Source organism: Cygnus olor, chromosome 29 (assembly GCF_009769625.2).
Source record: "Cygnus olor isolate bCygOlo1 chromosome 29, bCygOlo1.pri.v2, whole genome shotgun sequence".
In the NCBI taxonomy this organism is placed as follows: Eukaryota; Metazoa; Chordata; class Aves; order Anseriformes; family Anatidae; genus Cygnus; species Cygnus olor.
Genome location: NC_049197.1, coordinates 1,024,494 through 1,045,078, shown reverse-complemented (window position 1 = coordinate 1,045,078; position 20,585 = coordinate 1,024,494). Strand labels below are relative to the sequence as shown.

Sequence of the window (20,585 nt, the reverse complement as noted above, 5' to 3'; positions counted from 1 at the left end):
GGAGGGGGCTCGGGCGGCGCGGGGAGCTGGAGCCTGGCTGGAAGGCGTTGGGGGATGGGAGCAGCACACGCAGGCACACGCACACACACATTACCCACATGCACACGGCAGCAGCACCAACAGCCCCTGCCAGCAGCCTGCAATCGCTGGAGCGCCCCGCTCCTCCGCCTCTCCTCCTCCTCCTCCTCCTCCTCCTCCTCCTCCTCCTCCTCCTTCTCTTCCTTCTCCTCCTCCTCCTCCTCCTCCTCCTCCTCCTCCTCCTCCTCGCTGCCCACCGGCCTGCGGCACCCCTCGGCGGCCTCCGGCCCCACCAGCGCACAGACAATGACTTCATGCGGATTATGCATCTGAAGAAATCACCAGCTCCCAGATAGCCACAGGGGGAGGTATCCATGTGTTTGGCAGGGAAGCAGCCTCCTGCTCGCCTCCCTTCTCCCCCTCTTTTCTCCTCGCACCCATCAGCTGCCTCCTCTCCGGCGATGGTCGCCTCCGGTCCCCCCGCGCGGCGCTGAGCGAGGCCCCAGCGCATCCCCGCTCCCACGCTTGCACCAAGGTACCACCGAGGCTATTTTTATTCCCCCCCCCCGTCTTCTTTTCCGGTTCGCCCGCCGCTGCCGGGCTCGGTGCTGCTGCTCGCACCCTCCGTGCCTGCGCCTCTCCCGCTCCCATCTCCCCAGCCAGCAGCGAGCGGTGGAAGGAGCGGTGGAGGAGGCTCGTCCCAGCCCCGGCACCTGCGTCGCAGCAGCGGCAGCCACGGAGCAGAGCCAGCCCAGCTCCGGCCCCGGCCGCCAGCCCTGACTCCAGGTTTGCATCTCCCACTCCTTTTCCTCTCTTCGTCGACGCGCCGGTGCCATTCGGGGGATGCGCGGGGGGCCCCGGGAGGGTGCTGGAGGGGGTGGATGTGGTGGGGTGCCGGTGGGGCTCGGCTCCCGGGTCTTGCCGTGGGAGAGGAGGTGGGAGGGGAGGAAATGCGAGAGGCTGCACCCAAATAGATAGACGCGTATAAAATAGGCTCGGGGGGGAGAGCAGGGCACGGCAAAGCGTCTGCCCCACGCAAGGGCCGCCGGGCGCATCCCCAGCATCCCTGCACGGGGATGCCACGGGCCGGGCAGCACCCAGGAGGCTGCGGTGGCGGCAGGCACCCACAGGCTCCCTTCTCGGCAGAGTGGCAACCCCAGGGTGCCGGCGCGGACCATGATGGACCTGAAGGTGGACGAGGAAGAGGTGGACAGCGGGCAGCCGGTGAGCATCCAGGCCTTCGCCAGCAGCTCCACCCTCCACGGGCTCTCGCACATCTTCTCGTACGAGCGGCTGTCGCTGAAGCGCGTGGTCTGGGCGCTCTGCTTCCTGGGCTCGCTGGCGCTGCTCGCCCTCGTCTGCACCAACCGCATCCAGTACTACTTCCTCTACCCGCACGTCACCAAGCTGGACGAGGTGGCCGCCACCAGGCTCACCTTCCCCGCCGTCACCTTCTGCAACCTCAACGAGTTTCGCTTCAGCCGGGTGACCAAGAACGACCTGTACCACGCCGGCGAGCTCCTCGCCCTGCTCAATAACAGGTGGGTGCTGGGTGCCCCGTGGTGGCGCCGGGTGACACCTCCAGCCACGGCTCAGCGTGCCACCGGGTGCCCCGCCTGCCCACGACGCGGCTGGTGCAGGCGGCATCTCCTTAACCTCCATGAGGAAGCAGATCCTGAGCTAGTTCAGCTCCGCAGCTGGATGCGGCCACTGCATGGCCCTACCAGGAGCGGGGTGACCCCCAGGTCCTGCTCCTGCTCCTGGGCACGTGGCTCCCACGTTGGAGCTGCCCTGGGCGGATCCAGCACGGCTCCGGTCCCCACGTGCAGCAATGCCAGGAGGTGAAGCTGCTGAGTGTCACCTGCACACTGGGGCCATGCCTTGGGCTGCAGGACCCCACGGTGCAGCACCCAGGGCGAGACCCCAGCCCATCCCCGTGCCCGCAGCATCTCCGTGGTGCTGCCAAGACATCCTCATGAGCTCGGGGCCGGCATCAAGGCGCGCTCTTTTCCTGTGCTCATTTTAGTGGGGCACAGGCACCGCATCCAGCCTGCCACCAACAGCAAGGAGCACGCGGCTGAGCTGCCCTGAAATGGGGCCGGTGCTGCAGGACTGATTTTTGGGGGCAAGCAGGCTCTGTTTGGTACGTGGTCGCTGCCAATGCCAAGCTTCTCCGGTGCCGCAGGTGTCACGGTGGCCCTTGGAGAAGGATGCTGATGGCTGGATGCGTTGAGCTCCTCCTTGCCCATCCTCCTGCCCCATCTCACATCTCTGGGCCAGTTTGTGCTGTTGAAGGCTCTAAAAAATGCCATGGGCAGAGTGCTTTTGCCAGGGGTTGGGGCAGAAGTAGCTCGTGTGAAGCCCAAATGACTTTTGCCAGCAGGAGCAGCCACTGCAGCCAGGCCTGAGCCTCTGCCTGCTCTTTCCCCTAAGATACGAGATCCCGGACACCCAGACGGCCGACGAGAAGCAGCTGGAAATCCTGCAGGACAAGGCAAACTTCCGAAACTTCAAGCCCAAACCTTTCAACATGCTGGAGTTTTATGACCGGGCTGGCCACGACATCCGGGAGATGTTGCTGTCCTGCTTCTTCCGCGGGGAGCAGTGCACCCCCGAAGACTTCAAAGTGGTGAGTGCCCCCGCGGCCCCCTCCCAGCGCTGCAAATCCGCCGTGCAAGGAGGGTGTTTGTCCGCCTGTAGCCATTCCTGCCTCCTTTTGGCTCGGAAAGAATGGGCGGCAGCAGCATTAAGGGGATGCCAGGGGGTGGTGCTGGGCTTTAGAGGTCCAGGTGCCCCCGAGGCGCGGGTGCCGCTCGGTGCAGGGTGCTTCTGCGTGTGCAAAGCTCCCCGGGATCACTCGGGCTCTGCCAAGCAGGGTTGTGCGTGCCGGGCTGGACGCCTTGTGCTGGAAACCGCCGCACGGTGAGGATGGAAAAGCAGGGAGAGGCACGGCGATGGCCAGCGGGGACCTAAGGGAGCCCCCCCCAGGCCCTCGGGGAAAGCAGGTCCCAGTGGCACAGCACGGCGTGGAGGCTGCGGCTCGCACTGGTGCTCAGCTCCAGCGCACAATAAAGCCTTTATCCCCCCGCGGCTGCCTCTCCCCCGTCCAGCTGGGAATTACACAGTGCTGGCCATTCGGACGCTGCCTAATAAATTCGGCAACCGGGGCGGCTCTTTGTGAGCCGGCTCTGGTGTGGCGTGCGCCGCTCCGCGCCTTTTGGGGTCCCCATCCCTGTCCCCAGCATGGCCTGGGGACGTCCTGCTTGCATCCTGTGCTGAGCGAGGCCAAAGCCGCTGAGCGTGCCGAGGCGCTGGCTGGGTGTCCCCAGGGCTCCTGCCCAGGTCCCGGCACCGTACGAGAGGTTTTAATCATCTGCAGTAAATTCCCTCGGCGGGCTCTTTGGACAGAGCAGCCTTCTGTTGTTAACAGTCGGGTGGTTCGGTTGTTAAATGGAGGCAAGTTGCAGCCCCGAGGGGGCTGGATCCCCTCCGTGGGGGTCAGGTCCCACGTGCGGTCACCAGGTGGTTTTGGTGCCTGGCCCTTCCTGGTGCTGGGTCGTGTTTTCCGCACCAAAGCATCCTCAGGAACTCATCCTTCATCCTTCCATCCATCTGTTAGGGTCCAAATACCCCGCTTCCCCCATCCGCTCCGACCGGGAGAAGCAAAATAGACTTGCAGCTGGTTTATTATTACTGCCTGGATTATTCCTTGCAAGCAGGTTTGGATGATTTAATGGATTTGATTAGAAAAAGCTGGCTCAGTGCTATATTTATGTTGCTCTCTGGATTCCCCTTGCAGCCTTGTGCAGGCAGGGCTGTGCGTGCCGGGGCTGGGGCCGGCACCGCCTGCGCACGCGGGGTCCTGCGGCCGCCCCGTCCCTCCGAGCTCTTTCAGGAACCTTTGCCCTGGCCCCGCACGGGGCTTGCGGCAGTTTTCAGAGGCATTTGTCTTAAAGGTAAATAATTCCTGCTGCCACGCTGCTCCCTCCTGTGTCCATCCATGCTTGGTGCTGCTCTGGGCCCCGTGGCACCGAGTGAGGCCGGTGGGTGCTGGGGCTTCCCCAGGACCGTCCCTGCACCATGCCCTGCTGGCCCTGCATGGTTCCCCATCGTCCCCCTGCCCGTGTCCCCCCACTGCAGATCCCACTGCCTCGTGCTCGCCTCTGTTTCGGAGCCCCTTGCACCACCCGGGCTAGCGGGATGCCCAAGGAGGTGCTTTCACAGCCCCCCCTTATTGATATAGAGGAGATGCTGCACCCCAGGGGACCCCTGCCGGGGACGATTTTGGGGCTGCCCAGACCCCATGGGCTGGGGGGGAGCTGCCTGCGTGCAGGCAGGGATGGAGCTCGGTCCTTTCCGCGCCCGTCCCCTTCGCAACCGTTCAACTTCAGTGCTGCGGCCGGGGGGGAGAGCCGGGGGGGCAATGGGGAGAGCCGGGGGGGAAATGGGGAGAGCCGGGGAGCGATGGGGAGAGCCGGGGAGCGAGCGGCCGCCCAGGTGATGCCGGCTGCATGCTGATGTTGGCCGGCGCGGGAGGCGACGGGAAGAGCCGTGGCTCCGCCGCCAGCACCGCGGCCGCCGCGTTATCTGTCCCTGGCAGAAGGGAGGGCTCGGGGGAGACACGGCAAATGCAGATGAGGGGGTGCCGTAACTGAAATATCCGGGGTGACAATAAGGGGGCAGGAGCTGCCTGCTGTCCTGACCCCCCCCCTTGCACTGCTGGATGGTGGGAGGGCATCGCTGGGGGGTGGCCACAGCAGCCCCGGGGTCCCCTCCGATGTGGGGAGTGCTGCCTGCACGGCCCCACGCTGCTGGGAGCATCCCGGTGGGGGCACACGGCAGCCCCCCTGCATGGAGGGGGCTTGCAGCGTGGCCAGGATTCCCCAGCGCGCAGGGCTGGTGCGGGATGCCAGGGGAAGCCCATCCTGGGGTTATCGGGGCTTTTCCCACCTCCCCTTTCGTCCTGCGTCATCCCTGGGCCACATCGGGGGGGGCCCTGGCCTTGCTCCTTCCCCTCCATCGCCACCCGCCCCGGCTGCATGCTGTGGGGGGGGGGGGGTGCTGCGAGGGGCACCAGCTGTAGGGATGCTCCGGGGGTAGAGATGCCGATGGGGTTTGGACCAGTCCCATATGGGGGACTGAGCCCTTGAAGGAGACCTGGGAGGATGCACAGGGAGCTGCAGCCGCCTCCTCTCCCCAGCCCCCAAATCCTGGCACGGCCTTAAAACCCAGAGGGGCAAGCACAAGGCATGGGGCATGTCCTGAACCCTCCCCAGAGCCTCCAGCCCTGAAGGATATGGGGTGAGGACGTCCCCATCACCGGGGCCGTGCCCAGAGCCCGCAGAGCTGCTCATGGGGCAGCCTTCCAGGACTCCTTTTTGGGGCTGGGGGAATCAGCCTCCCCTTTGCCTCCGTTTCGGGGCCATGCTCCCCAACGTGCTCATTAGCAGCAGAGATCAACATTTCTTGCCTGCTTCTTCATTATTTATAAGTTTGAGCCCTCATTCCTCTGCGGGAATACACGGCCCCACTGGCTCCCTGCTTGCATTTCCCTTCCCTCTCCATGCGGAGGCCCCAGGAGTGCTGCTCGCTCCCCCGTGGATCGGGTCCCTGCCCAGCGGCCCCGTCTCTGGGCTCTAAATCCCATTAATTTTCTTTCCATCAAGGGGAAAACGAGGATACCCTTCCTCTTCACCCCACAGTGTGTGGTCTGGGGCATGGCAGGGGTCATGGGATGGGAATTGGGGCTGTCCCGCACAAAACCATCGTTAAACCTCAGGACGGTGCCGCACGCTCCGCACAGTCCCTTTTTGGGGTCGGGGCAGCTGGGGTGACGTGGGCAGCCGTGCCCGGAGCGATGTGCTTTTGCCGCTTTCCCATCTCACAGCCCTCCAGCCTGTCCTGGGGGAGAGTCACGTCGCCGAGTCCCCATCCCCCTGCTGCTTCGGGGCACGGGATCCAGGCTCCGTGCCTGGCCTCGGAGCCTTAGGGCAGCGCACGTGGGACACCCCAGAGGATTAAGACCTCTGGACCATTTCCATGAGGCTCCGGGGCTGAGCTGGCACTCGGGAGAATTGAGTCTGACATGGAGATCATGCCGCTGCCTTTTGCATTGCCTTCTGCATCCTCTGCCCTGGAAACGATGAGTGCCCGGGGGATGAGCGAGGCAGGGAGCAGGAAAGGTCTGGAGCAGCCGCAACAACCCCCTGCCACGCTCCTCCTCTCCTTCCTCCCACCCGCGGAGCAACGTGGGCGCTGTTGTAACGGGGAACGGATCCAGCACCATCTCGCTGCACCCCGCTGAGCCTCCCCACAGCCCCTCCGAACCCCAGGGCACCTTCCTGAACCCCACCAGATCCCAGAGCCACGGCTCTGCCTCGACCCTCAGCCCTGGGGGGACCCCAGCACCCACCGGCGGACCCAGGCATCGGGGCCCCGGCAGTCACGAGCCCGGAGCCCCGCGGTGAGCGCAGCATCCCCACGGCAAAGCGCTGGTGGGTAATCACAGAGCCGGAGCGAAAAGCATCTCCAACACAGCTGGAGAGACCGGGCGCAGGAATTACCGATACCCAGATATTTTTCTGGAGCTTTAGACAGTTAATAAATAAACCTCACGGGCTCATCTGGCTCTGGAAAAACAACCTGGGGACCACGTGGGCAGCAGGACCGGCTGCTGGCCCCAAAAAGCATCATCCCCCGGCCTGGGACCGGTCCCCAGCAGCACGATGAGCCCGGCAGCGCTCCCCACGGTGCCCAACGGAGCTGATGCGTTTACAAACGCTGTAAAACATTCAACCGATTTATGTAAATCACTTCTTAAAGCGGCACAAGGGCTCCTAAATAACTTATAAGCATTTGAAACTGTTCGCGTGTATCTGTTGTTTCCGAGCGGCGTTTCACCTCCGGCATCCTGGCGGTGGTCCCCAGGGCCCGGCGGTGCCATCCCCGCCTGTGTCAGTGCAAGCTCCTGCCCCAGCCGTCGGCGCCGTCGAGCAGCGGCTTCGTTTGACCCCGGAGTTCGCCTCGCTTGCCACGCGAGCGAAGCAAACCGCGCGGGACACGGGCTGCGTGCTGCGGAATAATTGGAGCTGACGGAGCAGAGGAGCAGCCCCAGACGGGACCGCAGCTATTTGCTGGGTCAGGAGCACCCCGACTCGGCCAGCTAGGAGGCTTTCAAGGATCTCGGTATTTCGCTCAAAGGAAATCATCCAGAAAGCAGCCCAGAGCCAGTTAGCCCTCGGGTGCAGAGCAGAGGCATCGCCAAGTGCTGTTCCTCGGCAGCCTCATTTCCTCGGTGCTTACTGAGGTCTTCTGGACACAGGTGCCTGCGGGGTGCAGGTGGGAGAATTCAGGATCCCTCAGCCACCCACGGCTCCACTCGCCCCACGCCAACACACCGCGAGCGACTCTTGCTTGAATCCAGTTGCATTTTACTCATTTTGCAGCAGGACAGCGCAAGACAGTCCCCGTTCCTGCACGGGAGCGGCGCCCCCGAACCCCCTGGGATTTTGGCAGAGCCAAAAGCAGCAGAAGAGGGTCAGGAACAAGTGGCAGAGGACATCAGTGCTGGGCATGGCACAGCGGGGGCCGACGCGTGCCTGCGCCTCGCAGCCGGTTCGTTAGCGGCTCTGCCACAGAGCAGGTAAATCATTTAGCACCTCGAACCTGTAAGCACCGAGCAACATCGCTCCCGTTCGCCCCGGCAGGAGATTAGGAGAGGAGAGAGGAGGACACGCAGGAGCAGGAGCAGGCCCAGCCGGGGTTCGTTTAGGTCCTGGCCTGGCATCGCGGCCGTCCCCATCAGCGTGCGCAGCCCTGCCCAGAGCCGGGAACACGCGAGCGTGCACCACGCACGCACGGGAACGTGGCGCACCCGGAGGCGTTGCGCACACCCAAAGCGCTTTGTGCACCCGCAGAATTTTGTGCACACCCAAAGCACTTTGCACAGCCAGAGTTATCTTGCACACCCAAGTCGCTTTGCACACCCAAGTCGCTTTGCACACCCAGAGCTGTCTTGCACACCCCAAGGCACCCGGAGGTGTCGTGCCAAGAGCTCCGAGCGCCTCAGATGCACCTTTGGGGCCCCGCCAGGCTGTTCCTGCTCCTCTTGAGATGCCTTTGCACACAAAATCATTAGGAAATTAATTATTAATTATTATTAATAAGGTTTAATGGTATCTTCAGCTGCTGGAAGAGATGAGGAGGCTTTCGAGCACCATCTGGCTGGCCGCAATGGAGGCAGGGATGCCACAACCATGGAGCTCCAGGCACACGCACCCTAGACACCAGCCCTCGTGGGAGCCACAGGCTGGAAATACAACCCCAAAACACCACCAGAAAATGGAATTTGTTTTTTCCAAATGATTTCTCCTTTACCTCCCTTCAGTCTTTATCTGAGACCCAGGCTGAGCAGCAGCAGCTGAGCACACGGCGCGTGCGGTGACCGAGGGTATTTCAAAGAATCCGCCCAGGAAAGCTCTCCGGGTGGCTTCTCCTCTTCACCAGTGCTAAACGGGGACAACCTGGGGCAGGGGGAGCAGCTCCCCTGAGCACCCGGAGCCATGCAGGAGGCAGAGATCTCCCCAGGGAGATCTGGGAAATTAACTGTCTCGTGGCCTTTTGCCTCAGTTTTAATTTATCTGGCTTTTTATAGATGCCTTTGTTTTATCGCCTGCAGAGAGTTTGGTCAGAGCCGGGGCTCTCGAAGCAGCAGGCATCACTGCAATTCCCGAAACAACCATGACTCAAGATGCACCTCACCATCTCAGGCTCTTATTTATTTATACAGGCCTTGACACTTGGATATTACAACATTTTTTTTTTTTCCTGAATATTTTTTCCCCCTGCACGGCGGGTCCGGTGCATTTGCACCCAGGATCCCAGCACCAGGACAGAGCCAGGGACACAGGACCACGCTGGGGCAGAGGCTCCCCCCACCCTCAGTTTATGGGGGATTTTCAGCCCCTTCTTGCTGCCCCAGCAGCCCCACAAGGCAGCGGTGAGCCCCACGCAGAGCAGCCACACGCCGGGGCCGCGTAACCACCTTGCTTGGATTAGATTTGATTTGAAAACCGTGCGGTGCGCAGAGTCGGAGCAGGTGAACGCAGCAAGAAAACCCACTTGGAATACAATTTCCACCCCCCCCCCCACCACCACCAATAAAAACATCGGCTTGAATGTTTGCATGAACTGTCTAAGCAATTGTGAAGGATGTCAGAAAACATTGCAACCTGCTTACGGGTAATTCACAGGCGGCAGGAAACACGGGAAGGCTTTCGGATAAGCGTCCGCCCGGAGAACAATCCCGGCGTCCCCGGAATTAGCGGCACCTCGGCAGCCTCCTCCTCTGCTCCCGGCGGGGCAGGAGCCGGCACGGTGCCGCTGCCCCCCTCCAAAGCACAGGAGCTGCTGCGGATGGGTAAATCACCCAGCGAGCTCTCGGCGTTACAAACTGTTTCAATTATAGGAGCGTAAACGGGTCCTCAGCAAGACGGATAAGGCGGCTGCCGGAGCCATCGCGGCGGATGCACAGAGGAGCCCGGCCGTGGGTACCCGCGGAGCTGCACGGGGCACAGCGGAGCCCCCCGGACCCTCCCCCCCAGCAGCAGGACCACAAGGGACCACGATGCCGACAGCCCCGGCACCAGGCAGGGCTGGCTGGGAAGCGCTGAGCAGCGCCGGGCCAGGGAGGTTCTGAAAGATTAATGGAGTTTAAATGGAAACGTTTGGAGAGGAGATAAGGCTCGTCTGATATGAAATGATATGGAACAACGGGAGCCAGGGAGGCCCCAGGTCCATAATGAAGTCCACTTAGCGCATTACTCACCATAACGTGCTTTTTATTAAAGTCCTGAGCTGCAGATGCTGGGTCTGCAGACGACAGCCCCGGGCAGGATGGCACGGGGCCGGCAGGGACAGGGAGCGTCCTGGCTGCAGGCACCCTGGGCTCTGTCACCGAAACCAGCCGGGATGGAGCACAGCAGCCCTGCGTGGTCCCAAAACGGGACCTTTGTTTTCCCATCCCCTGCACGAGCCAGGAAAGGACTCCCGCATCACCCGTGTGCGTAGCTGGGGCTGGACTGCCTGGGCCCATGGGGACAGGGTGGAGAAGAGGCGGAGGTGGGGAATAATACAGAGAAAAAAACTCCTTTTTAATCATCAATTTTTCTGCATTAGAATGTGACATGCTAATCCACTGTGAAGCGTCTAATCTGGGGGGATAAAGGGTCGGATAACACAAGCTGCGCCTGGCTTGGCCGACAGTGCAAGCAGAGGCAAGGTGGCAGCATCTGATAAGTGCGGCAGGATTAGTCCCAGCAGAGATCCTGGCCGCCCGGGCAATCCCACCTTGCTCACCCGCCTCCTCCGCTCAGGAGCAGCGTGAAGGCTGCCCTGACTCTGCCTCTTCTTCGGGAGCTGCAGCTGCCCCACAATCCTTTCCAGAGCACCCACGGAGGTGCTGCCACCGCTGTTTTGCAGCCTTGGCCCTGCGGAGCACCTCTGCTGAGCAGGACATGTTGCAGACCTGAATTTTTCCACCCCCCCCCTCCGGCGCAACGCACCCGGCTGCATCGCAGGCGCATGGCAGCGCGCTTGCCCCACCAAATATCCGCCCCCCCGAACCCTGCTCCTGGGTGCTGTGGGATTGCATCCAACCTCAGCGACCCCCAGGGAAGGTGCAGGCAGCCCAGCCCCAGCTTGGCCAGGCCTTGCCAGGGACATGCAGCGCCTGAACCGAGCGGATCTGGCTCCCAGGGCACCTCCTGCGACAGCCTCCCCAGGGCCGGGCTGCTGCTTGCAGGCCTGGGATAACAGAGCTTGCAATGTTGTTTTCTCCTCGCCTCCTCGGGGATTGGTTTATCTCTATGAATAACTCCATCCCGGCTTTGATCTCCTCTGCCATTAAAGCGTGACAGGCTGTGAAATGTGCTGTTGCCGCCGTCAAGTCCCCCCCCTGCCCCCCCCCTTCCCCCCCCCCGCCCCCCCCCTTCCCCCCCCCGCCGCCTCCGTGCTCCCCCACTCCGGGGAACCTCCTTTCCCCAGCCCATGATGGGCTGCAAGGCACAGAGCGGGGCCAAACCGCCCCAAAGAGCGGCCAAACACCGAGCTAGAGCCAGGAACAACCAGGCTCCTGCCACCGTCCCACTGCCCTCACTGCAGCAGGGGACAAGGGCATCGAGCATCCCCGGTCCCCAGCCGCAGGTCGGGGCACGGCAGCAGCGTCCCAGCACGCGCCGCCACGGGGGCTGATGTCACAGCTAATTATAGCATCCCCCGTCCCTCTCCCCCGCAAAAGCTTTACCTGAAAGAGGGTAAAAATAACTCCTGCTGAGGGAGGAGCTGGAGCGAGCCCAAGGACTGGCTCCAGCAACTCCAAAACTCGCGCAAACTGGGACGGCAACACCCCCGCCCACGGCACGGGGACACGGCCACGGTTTGTCCCTAATTGCAGGGGCAGGACGGGGTCCCCCAAGCACCGGTGCCACCATGCTCCTGGCCGTGACCATCCCCGGCCACCTTCATCCCAGCTCGAGTGGTGGCTCCGGTAACCGGCGCCCAGGCAGCGCTCAGCCTCTCCGGGAAGCGGCCCCGGTGCTCTCCGCAGGCTGGTTAAGCCGAGCGCGACAGGTTAATGGCTCCGGCCGATGATGGAGCATTTTCATTACAGCACCTCCCTCTCCCTGCTGCAATTGCTCCTGAGAAGACACATTAAAAGTCCCCCCACCATGCCATTAGATCAGATTAGCACCTTGCTTACACCATCAGGGACCAGCAGGGCGAAGCAAACCCTTTCTTTTCCATTTTCCTTCTTCGCCTCTCCCTCCTCCACTCGTTGCACTAAAACTCCCTGTCCCATAGCCAAGGGACGTGAGAAATCCCACCCTGACCTCAGCCAGCTCGTTCCCTGCCAAAAGCAGCCTCTGGTGCCTGTTTCCTGCTCACACCCCAGGGCTGAGCCAGCCCCATAACCCCAAACCCCCTCCCAGGTGATGCTTTCGTAGCCCAGCCCTGCCCACGGTGCAGCTGCAGCTCGTCTCCACCAAAAAGGCAAAGGGACAGGATGTGACCCAGTCCCCCCGGTGTGGTGGCTCCCAGCTCCCCCCTCCTGTCCCCGGGATGAGTTTCCAGCTCAGACTCTCCAGGTTGCTCCTGAAAGGCACGACCTTGCTCCCAGCCTTATGAAATTTCATCCTGTGGCTCTGGCACTCGTCCCCAAGGTCACCCCCTCTTCTCCTGGGCACTGACAGCATCCCCAGCTTTGTGCTCAGCGCCTCCGCCAGCCCTGTACACTTTTGGGGCCCTTTTGGGAATACCAAGCTTGGAGGGCCCCGGGGCAGACCCTTGAGGGACCACGTGGTATCACACCATAACCTCTCGTCATCCCTGCCCTGGCAGTGGTCCCCAGCGTGCGTCCTGCACGTTTCACCAGCATCTCTTGCTCGGGAAGGGCAGATAACTTTGTACCGGGCTCCCACCAGTTCCGTAGAAGTTTTCTGGTTGTATTTATTCAGCAGATTTGGGGGTGCCCGTGTCCATGAGCCGGGATGTGCTCAGGGACGAGGGGCCCCGACATGCCCCGTGGTGCGTGCGGGGAAGGACGCACGGCAGCCGAAGCAGCGGGCTGGGGTGTGCTCATCGCGCCCGAGCATCAGAAACCTCCCGTCCAGCTCTGGCGCAGCGAAGCCCTTCTGGATTCAGCCACTCCCCTTCCCCTCGGGTCCCCGATGGCAGCTGCGGTGCTGGGATGGGGCTGGAGATTGCTCTGTGGTCGCATCGGATGCTTTTATGAAGTGCTGAGTGCAGGAAAAAAGCAAACCGCAAGAAGGGGCTGTGCTGCCGCAGGGCTGCAGTGGGGGATGCCTTTGCTCCCGGCATTTGCCCGGCCCTGGCTCCGTGCCCCCGTCCCACCTCAGAGCTGCCTCTCCGGGCCCCCTGGTCCCATCCTGCTCACCGGCACAAGGCCTGGACGCCATCCCCGGGGGCAAGCAGTGGCTCCCCGTGCCCCGCAGGGATGTGGAGGACGAGGTGATCCACCGCACGCCAGCTGGGCTCTGCAGGAGTCATCGCCCTAACCACGGCAGTGCCAAATCCTGCAAACAGCAGCGTTGGCTTGGAGGATGACGGACCTTGGAGTGCACGGGGATGGATGCCACCGGGGCAGGGTGAGCACCACGAGAGCTCGGGGGCACCGCAGCATCCGTCCGTCCGCTCTCGACGGCACCACGCAGACGGGCACCGCAGCGGGAGGGTGCCGCAGGCATTTTGGGCAAGGCTCTGGCTGCCGTGGTGAAGAGCCCGGAGAACACGGAGAGCCAAGCATATGGTGGCTGCGGAAACAGCCTGGCCCCGGCGGGGAGGGCTTGGCTTTAGCAGCCGGTCAGGCTGCCAGGACCACGAGACCCATCGGGAGGCCGGAGGATGCAGCACGCAGCACACCGGGTGCCTGCGCGCACACCCGCGCGCACCCATCCTCACGGGAGCTGGCAGCCCCTCGGCTTCCCCGGGCAGCGTCAGGAGCTCCCAACACGGCAGCGCTTCTGGAGCCGGAGACGTCTCTGCTCCGTCCTGCCAGCCGCAGCCAGGCTGGTCCCCAGGGACCGGGGAGCCCGCAGAACCGCCCCTCGCTCCTCCTCTCCTCGTCCCCGCTCCTGATATACCCTCCTCTCTCCATCCCCTCCGAGCAGCCCTCTGCTCCTCTCCCCTCGTTCTCGCTTTCTCCCTGCGCATCAGTGTGCCTCTCGCTCCTTTTCCCTTTTCCGATTCTCCTTTCTGAACTTTCCCGTTCCTCCTTCCCTGCTCTCCCCCAGCCCCTCTCGCCCACCTTACAAGGCATTGACCCACCGTCGGAGACCCCCCAGAAGATCAGGGGCCAGGACCACACCAGCGCCAGGACCCCCACGCTGGAAAATGCCCCTCCAGATCTTCTGCACCATTTCCTTCTCCCGCGAGGAAGGACCAAGAGATGCCACAGCTGCTGGGAGGGGAGAGGATGGAGCGGATGAGTTCCTATACGGGCAGGAGGAGGATGAAGAGGAGGAGGAGGACGTGGGAGCAGCCACGGACTTTGTGGCCTTTGCCAGCAGCTGCACGCTGCACGGGCTGAGCCACATCTTCGTGGAAGGCAGCCTGGGTGCCCGGCAAGCGCTTTGGGCACTGGCCTTCCTCCTCTCCCTGTCCGTCTTCCTCTACCAGGTGGCCGACCGCATCGTCTACTACCTGGAGTACCACCACGTCACGCTGCTCAGCGAGGAGGACAGCCCCGAGATGACCTTCCCCGCCGTCACCTTCTGCAACATCAACCGTGTGCGGGTCTCGCAGCTCAGCCACGAGGACCTGCTCTACCTGGCGCCCCTGGTCGACTACGAGCCCGGGATGGAGCTGGGCTTTGCCCCAGCCCAGCCCAGCCCCTGGGAGGAGGACGAGCCCCTAAATTTGTACGGTTTTTTCAATCGCACTTGCCACCAGCTGGAGGACATGCTGCTGAGCTGCAGCTACCGGGGCGAGCGGTGCGGCCCCAGCGACTTTGTGGCGGTGAGTAGCCCCGTCCCGCTGCCCCAGCGCAGCCGGGCACAGCCCCGGGTGGCAGCACGCTCCTTTTGCCCGGCACCGTCATCTCCACCAAGCATCCCGCCCGCTCTCCAGCTCGCTCGGCTCCCGTTACCCCTCACCTGCCCCACGATTGCTCCTTCTCCTCGCCCCAGCTCACCCTTCCCACCACCCGGGACTGCTCAGCGTGATGAGCGCCGTGTTCGCAGCTCGGGCTGGGGAGAAGCAAAACCCCTGGGCAAAGAGTGGGCTCCCAGGGGACTCCTGCTGCCTGTCCTCTGGCCCCAAGAGGAGAGGGAAGGGAGCAGGGAGCAGCTCCAGCCAGCATTGTATAAGATCAGGCGAGCGATGCTGTCCTTGCCCGGCTCCTATGGGGACAGGCTGATATTTCACCCCATCCTCCAGCACCCAGGCGTCTCGCTGGTGTTGGGGATGGTGCTGGCTGCGTGGCCCCACTGGAGAGCAGCTCCGGGGCTGTGCTTGCAGAGAAGGTGCCTGGCACCTCCATCCTCGTGTCACCACCGCGCCTGGGCTTGGCACCGTGCAGCCTCTTGGCCCTAAATGCCCCTTGCCCGGGCTGGCAGCAGCTCAGCAGCGTGGAGCCGTGCCGGCAGCCGGAGGTGAGAGCTGGAACGGGTGAGAACAAGGGGAGCTGAGGATCCTGTCCAGCCCCGTCCTCTATGGGGATGGAGGAGGAATGGGGCAGGTGCTGGTGTGGGCACAGGGCTGAGCGCCACCGTCTCGGGGATCTGGGGCTGTCATGGGGTCCGTGGGGTTGTGGTGCTGTGAATCTGCAAAGCGTCTCCTCCGAACCGATGCCATTCCTGTGCCCATTGCCTTGGTGCGGGGGTCTCCTCCTCTCTCGGGGCAAAAACAGGCAGCTCCAACGGTGAGAGACACCCCATGGGGCAGGAGCCCAGGTCGGATCGTACACCCAGGCTGGGGCTGGTGGCACTTCAGGGCTGGCGGTGCCCTCCCAGCTCTGCGCAATGGTGCCGGTGGCAGTTTGGGGTCAGCAGAGGGGCCCTAGCCTCAGCCCCGTGTTCTCTCCTGCAGGTCTTCACGCGCTACGGGAAGTGCTACACCTTCAACGCGGGGCAGGACGGGAAGCCCCGGCTCATCACCATGAAGGGGGGCACCGGCAACGGCCTGGAGATCATGCTGGACATTCAGCAGGATGAGTACCTGCCGGTGTGGGGGGAAACAGGTAACCCACCGCCCCAGCGGGTCCGCTCAGCTGCCAGCAGCTCCTGTCGTGCTTCCCAGCCACCTCCCGGCTCCTCACGCTGCAGGGCCACGTCCCTCGGGCTCCCTCCTCTTCCCTCCTTCCATTTCTCACCACTTCAGGTCCTTCGCCTTCCTTTTCCCTCCTTGTCTGTGCTATTTGCCATGGCAACCCCCCATCAGTTTAGACAAGCAGCCGTCACTTGTTTATAAATAGAGCCAAGCACTTTCCCTGCTGCTCTCCCCAAGCTCTGGACTGCAAGGGTCAGAGGTGGAGGGGACGAGGACGCGGTGCAGCAGGGGGATGGACGGATGGCTGGGCATGTAAAGGAATGAATTCGCTGAAGGGAAGGGTGGCAGGCAGAAGTCTCATTCCCTCTGGCAGCCGGGTTCAGCTTCTCTCTGCTTCTCTCTGCCGCAGACGAGACCTCGTTCGAAGCCGGGATCAAGGTGCAGATCCACAGCCAGGACGAGCCCCCGCTGATCGACCAGCTGGGCTTCGGGGTGGCGCCCGGCTTCCAGACCTTCGTGTCCTGCCAGGAGCAGCGGGTAGGGGCTGGGGGTGCCAGGATGCTTCCTCCCACCCTCTGGGCTAGACCTGGGCCACCGAGCCCCTGTCCCCTTGTCCTGATGTGGGATGGAGAGGGGGGACTGGCCCCGGGGAGGCTCTGTCCCTTCGCTGTGCCGGGGGGCTGCGGGGAGGTGGGCTTCTCTCCTCACTCCTGGCTTCTGCCCTGTCCCAGCTCATCTACCTGCCACCTCCCTGGGGCGACTGCAAGGCCGTGGCGGGCGACTCGGAGTTTTACGACACCTACAGCATCACCGCCTGCCGCATCGACTGCGAGACCCGCTACCTGGTGGAGAACTGCAACTGCCGCATGGTGCACATGCCGGGTGAGCCGCGCGCCGCCGGGTCCGGCCCCTCCGCCCGCGGACACGGTCCCATGGGAATCCTTTCTCTCTCCTCCAGGCGATGCCCCTTACTGCACCCCGGAGCAGTACAAGGAGTGCGCGGACCCGGCCTTAGGTGAGGCTGCCCGGCCCCGGGGGGACTGAGTGTTGGGTTTTTCCATCTCTTCATCCCTCTCTCTCCCTGCCCAGATTTCCTGGTGGAGAAGGACAACGAGTACTGCGTCTGCGAGATGCCCTGCAACGTGACCCGCTACGGCAAAGAGCTCTCCATGGTGAAAATCCCCAGCAAGGCCTCTGCCAAGTACCTGGCCAAGAAGTACAACAAGTCGGAGCAGTACATCGGGTAACCCCCCACGGGGACAGGGCGGCATCGGGTCCCTCTGGCTCAAACCTCGACCTGACGCTGCTTCTTTTCCGTGCAGGGAGAACATCCTGGTGCTGGACATCTTCTTTGAAGCCTTGAACTATGAGACGATCGAGCAGAAGAAGGCGTACGAGGTGGCCGGCTTGCTGGGTGAGTGCTCTGGGCCAGTGGCTGTGCCCTGCGACAGGCGTGGATGCCCCACGTTGGCATCCTCCAACGTGGTCCTGCGTGCTGTGAGCCCAGTCCCGAGGCACCAGGATGTGCCGACAGCGTGGGCGCAGAGCAGGGCACCCCGCCGGGCCACAGCGGTGATGGGTTCTGCCCTTTCTTTGATCCATCTGCCCCCAGACGCTGGGCTCGTGCCCCGCTGATGAATTCCCTCTCCTCTCCTTGCCTCTCCTCTCCAGGTGACATTGGAGGGCAGATGGGGCTCTTCATCGGGGCCAGCATCCTCACCGTGCTGGAGCTGTTTGACTACGCTTATGAGGTGAGCACCTCTGCCATCCCCTGGCTGCGAGGGGGCCCGGGATATGCTGGAACACCAAAGTGCTCCCCCCCAGTCCCCTCTGTTCCTCCAGGGCTGGCACAACCCCATCCTTCCCTTGGCACCACATTCCGCTGGGGCTGGCAGAGCCTGCTGTGGGGTGCTGGGCCATTCCCTGCACCTTGGGCACGGGGCAGAGCCATTTGTGAGCCCGTGTGGAGCTGAAACGTGGCTCTCGCAGGTGATAAAGCACCGGCTGTGCCGGCGGGGCAAGTGCCGCAAGAACCACAAGAGGAACAACACGGACAAGGGCGTCGCGCTGAGCATGGACGACGTGAAACGCCACGTAAGTGCCGCGGTGTTTCACGGTGGTGGTGGGGTCACTCTTTTGGGAACCAGAAGGGAAAAGCAGAGGCAGCAGGCAGAGATGTTGTAGGGAGCCAGGGATCCCACTCTGCAGGGTTCTGGGTGAAGCCGGCGAGCCCAGCATCCCATCCAGCCTCTCTGCCCCGCAGAATCCCTGTGAAAGCATACGGGGCCACCCGGCAGGCATGACGTACGCAGCAAATATCCTACCTCATCACCCGGCCCGGGGCACCTTTGAGGACTTCACCTGCTAACTGACGTCTGGATGTACAACCTGAGCTACCAAAGCCCTCCGGAGAGCTGCCCTTCTCCCTGCGAGCGCCAGCGGAGAGACACACCAAGGGGACCTTGCTCCTCGCCACAGTGGGACATGGACAAGAGCGACGGCCTCGGATTTCGGGGCAGGCGGTCGGGTCGGGCCACGCTCGAACCTGGCATGCAGCCTCCGCGGCAGCTGCTCCGTGCCTGCCCCGTTAGCTCAGAGACTCGAGGACGCTCCAGCCCAGCCATCCTCGCGGCGCGGGGAGCGACACGCACAGCGGGCTGGGGCACGGGCCTTCCCCGTCTCCTCCCCTTCGGCTCCCCTCAGCCTTTTTAACTAGAAACCCAGAAGCCAAGAAGAAGCAGCCATTCGGCCGCACAGTCTCCATCCACAGCCCTGTCCGTCTGTCCATCCGTCGTCTCCATGCCCATTTTGCTCCCACGCCTCGGCCGGCGCTTGCCGGTGGCCCTGTGCCCGGCGGGAGGGATCGCCGCGGAGCCCTGCAGCGTGTCCAGCGGGCACGGCCGCGGGTTCATCGGCCCCAGCAGAGCCTTGCTGCCCCCTGGGACCACGGTGGCCCGCAGCCCACCCTCACCACGGCCCTGTCTGCGCACCCCCGGCCGTTCCACATGCACAAAGACGGGGCAGCTCCACCTCTCCAAAACGTCTTCCTCGGCCACCTGCCCTGGGGACGGCGGTGCCTGGCCGCTGAGCTCGCCGGTGGCTGCAAGCGCCGTGGAGGACCCAGCCTGGGGGTGCCACCTTGGCATCGAAGACCCCGCTGCCCAGTCGCTCTGCCTCGGCTGTGTCATGGGGTGGTCTCCCTGCCTGTCTCTCCTGGGCTTTGCCCCGCAGTCCCTTGTGTCCCCAGGGAACCTGGAGCTACCCCGTGCGGCCCCAAAAACAGCCATCCTTGGGGAGAAAGGCATGAGGAAAGCTCCTGGCCCCCAGTTCGGCTGCAGCCACTGGCCTGGCTCAGCTTGGGGCGCAAGGCGGAGCCCCTCAGCACCGCTTCAGCCAGGCGGGCATGGGAGCCCCAACACCGAAAGGGTTTGGAGGTTTAAGGGACACCCCATAGCACAGGGTGCTCTGGTCCGCGGGACCGCAGGCTCCCACCCCGCCCCAACAGCAGCCACCCCCGGGGGCCACAAGCCCCGGGCACCTTTGGGGCGCCTGCCAGCTCGCCGCCTGGGACCCCCGCTGCTCCTCCCGTCACTGCCCCTTCCCAGCAGCGGGGGCCGGCCGGCCGGCTCTGGCCGAGTCTCCGCTCCCCAGGCCCGCGAGCGCACGGCCACTTGGCTCCAGGGTCAGTGGCAATCAGCCTCCCCCAGCCCCTGCCAGCCCCCAGGCCCCCTCGCATCAAGCAAAAGCCCTCCCGGGGCTGAAGTGCTACTTATCTTCAAGAGCTTTTGCAATAAGTCTTTTTAGTAATTATTATTTCTACGGCGTGCTTTTGTTCTTCTTATTGTCATTATTATTATTTGCTTCCTGACCAAAATTAGGAACTGGGGGGCAGTCCTTTGTTATCCAGCGATCACCCAAAGATGACAGGTCGGCCGCATCCATAAATTTTCTTATGGATTTTTCCTAATGTTTCATTTCATGTCATTTATTTATTTTCTTTCTTTCTCTCCCACTAAAGCTTTTAAAGATGGGGCTGGGATTTGACCTTGATGCTCGCCTGTTGAAGCATACACTTTTTTGTTTGTTTCTATTATGCCATCTGCATTTTATATTTCTTATATATAATATATATGACTATATATATATGTGTACATATATATATATATATCTATATATGCATCATATCAGTGTAGATACCCATCCCGTAGCATTTAGGCCTTGTTCTTGTGCCATTTTTTTTTCTGTTACTGATCTCTGAATGCCTTCAAGTGTATAAAGTGTTGAATTCTCTCTGGTATCTGTACTATGTACACACATTTTCATAGGAAGCACAATAAGATGACAGATGCATTGTACATCAATACCTGCTACTCTTAACGATGATATAAAGAATGATATAACTCACGAACACTGAGCCTCTCTCTCTCACGGAGCTGCAGGAAATGCTCCCCAAGGAGGCAGGTGGGGACGGCAGCAGCCCAGGATGTTCTTGAAGGCATCCCTGAAATGCTGGAGCTGAAGCCAAAAGGAGGGGGGGGGGGAAGGAAAAAGCTTTGGTACAGTCTCCAAATGCACGCATGAATACCTGCAACATCAGAGATGATGTTGAGCAGAGTCCCGTTAAAGAGCCCCTTTGCCAAGTGCTGTGCTAACGTGGCAATCGCTCGATCCCTCTGACACGGCATCCCTGCCTGGTCCTGTGCTGCCACGCGAACGTGCCCCGAGGGATGCTTCAGGGCTGGAGGATGGGAGCTGACTTTTGCTCTCAAGCAGGGGGAGGAGAA

At 62.5% G+C, this 20,585-nt stretch overlaps 1 protein-coding gene across 3 annotated transcripts; it reads left to right on the top strand.

Moving 5' to 3' along the window:
• The first annotated feature begins 220 nt into the window (after positions 1-220).
• ASIC1 (acid sensing ion channel subunit 1) lies at positions 221-19,619 on the top strand. Of its 3 annotated transcripts, XM_040539823.1 has the most exons (13): positions 221-553; positions 678-804; positions 1,165-1,559; positions 2,452-2,647; positions 15,622-15,772; positions 16,211-16,338; positions 16,533-16,683; positions 16,760-16,816; positions 16,891-17,044; positions 17,124-17,215; positions 17,473-17,552; positions 17,791-17,895; positions 18,065-19,619. In XM_040539823.1, exons 3-13 carry the CDS (start codon positions 1,195-1,197, stop codon positions 18,167-18,169), a joined length of 1,584 nt encoding a protein of 527 aa, XP_040395757.1. In that variant the 5' UTR covers positions 221-553; positions 678-804; positions 1,165-1,194; the 3' UTR covers positions 18,170-19,619. The 3 variants fall into 3 exon arrangements, with proteins under 3 accessions (XP_040395757.1, XP_040395756.1, XP_040395758.1); XM_040539822.1 differs by having other exon boundaries at positions 221-804; XM_040539824.1 differs by lacking the exons at positions 221-553; positions 678-804; positions 1,165-1,559; positions 2,452-2,647 and adding an exon at positions 13,817-14,550 and having other exon boundaries at positions 18,065-18,283.
• Positions 19,620-20,585: the final 966 nt, after the last annotated feature.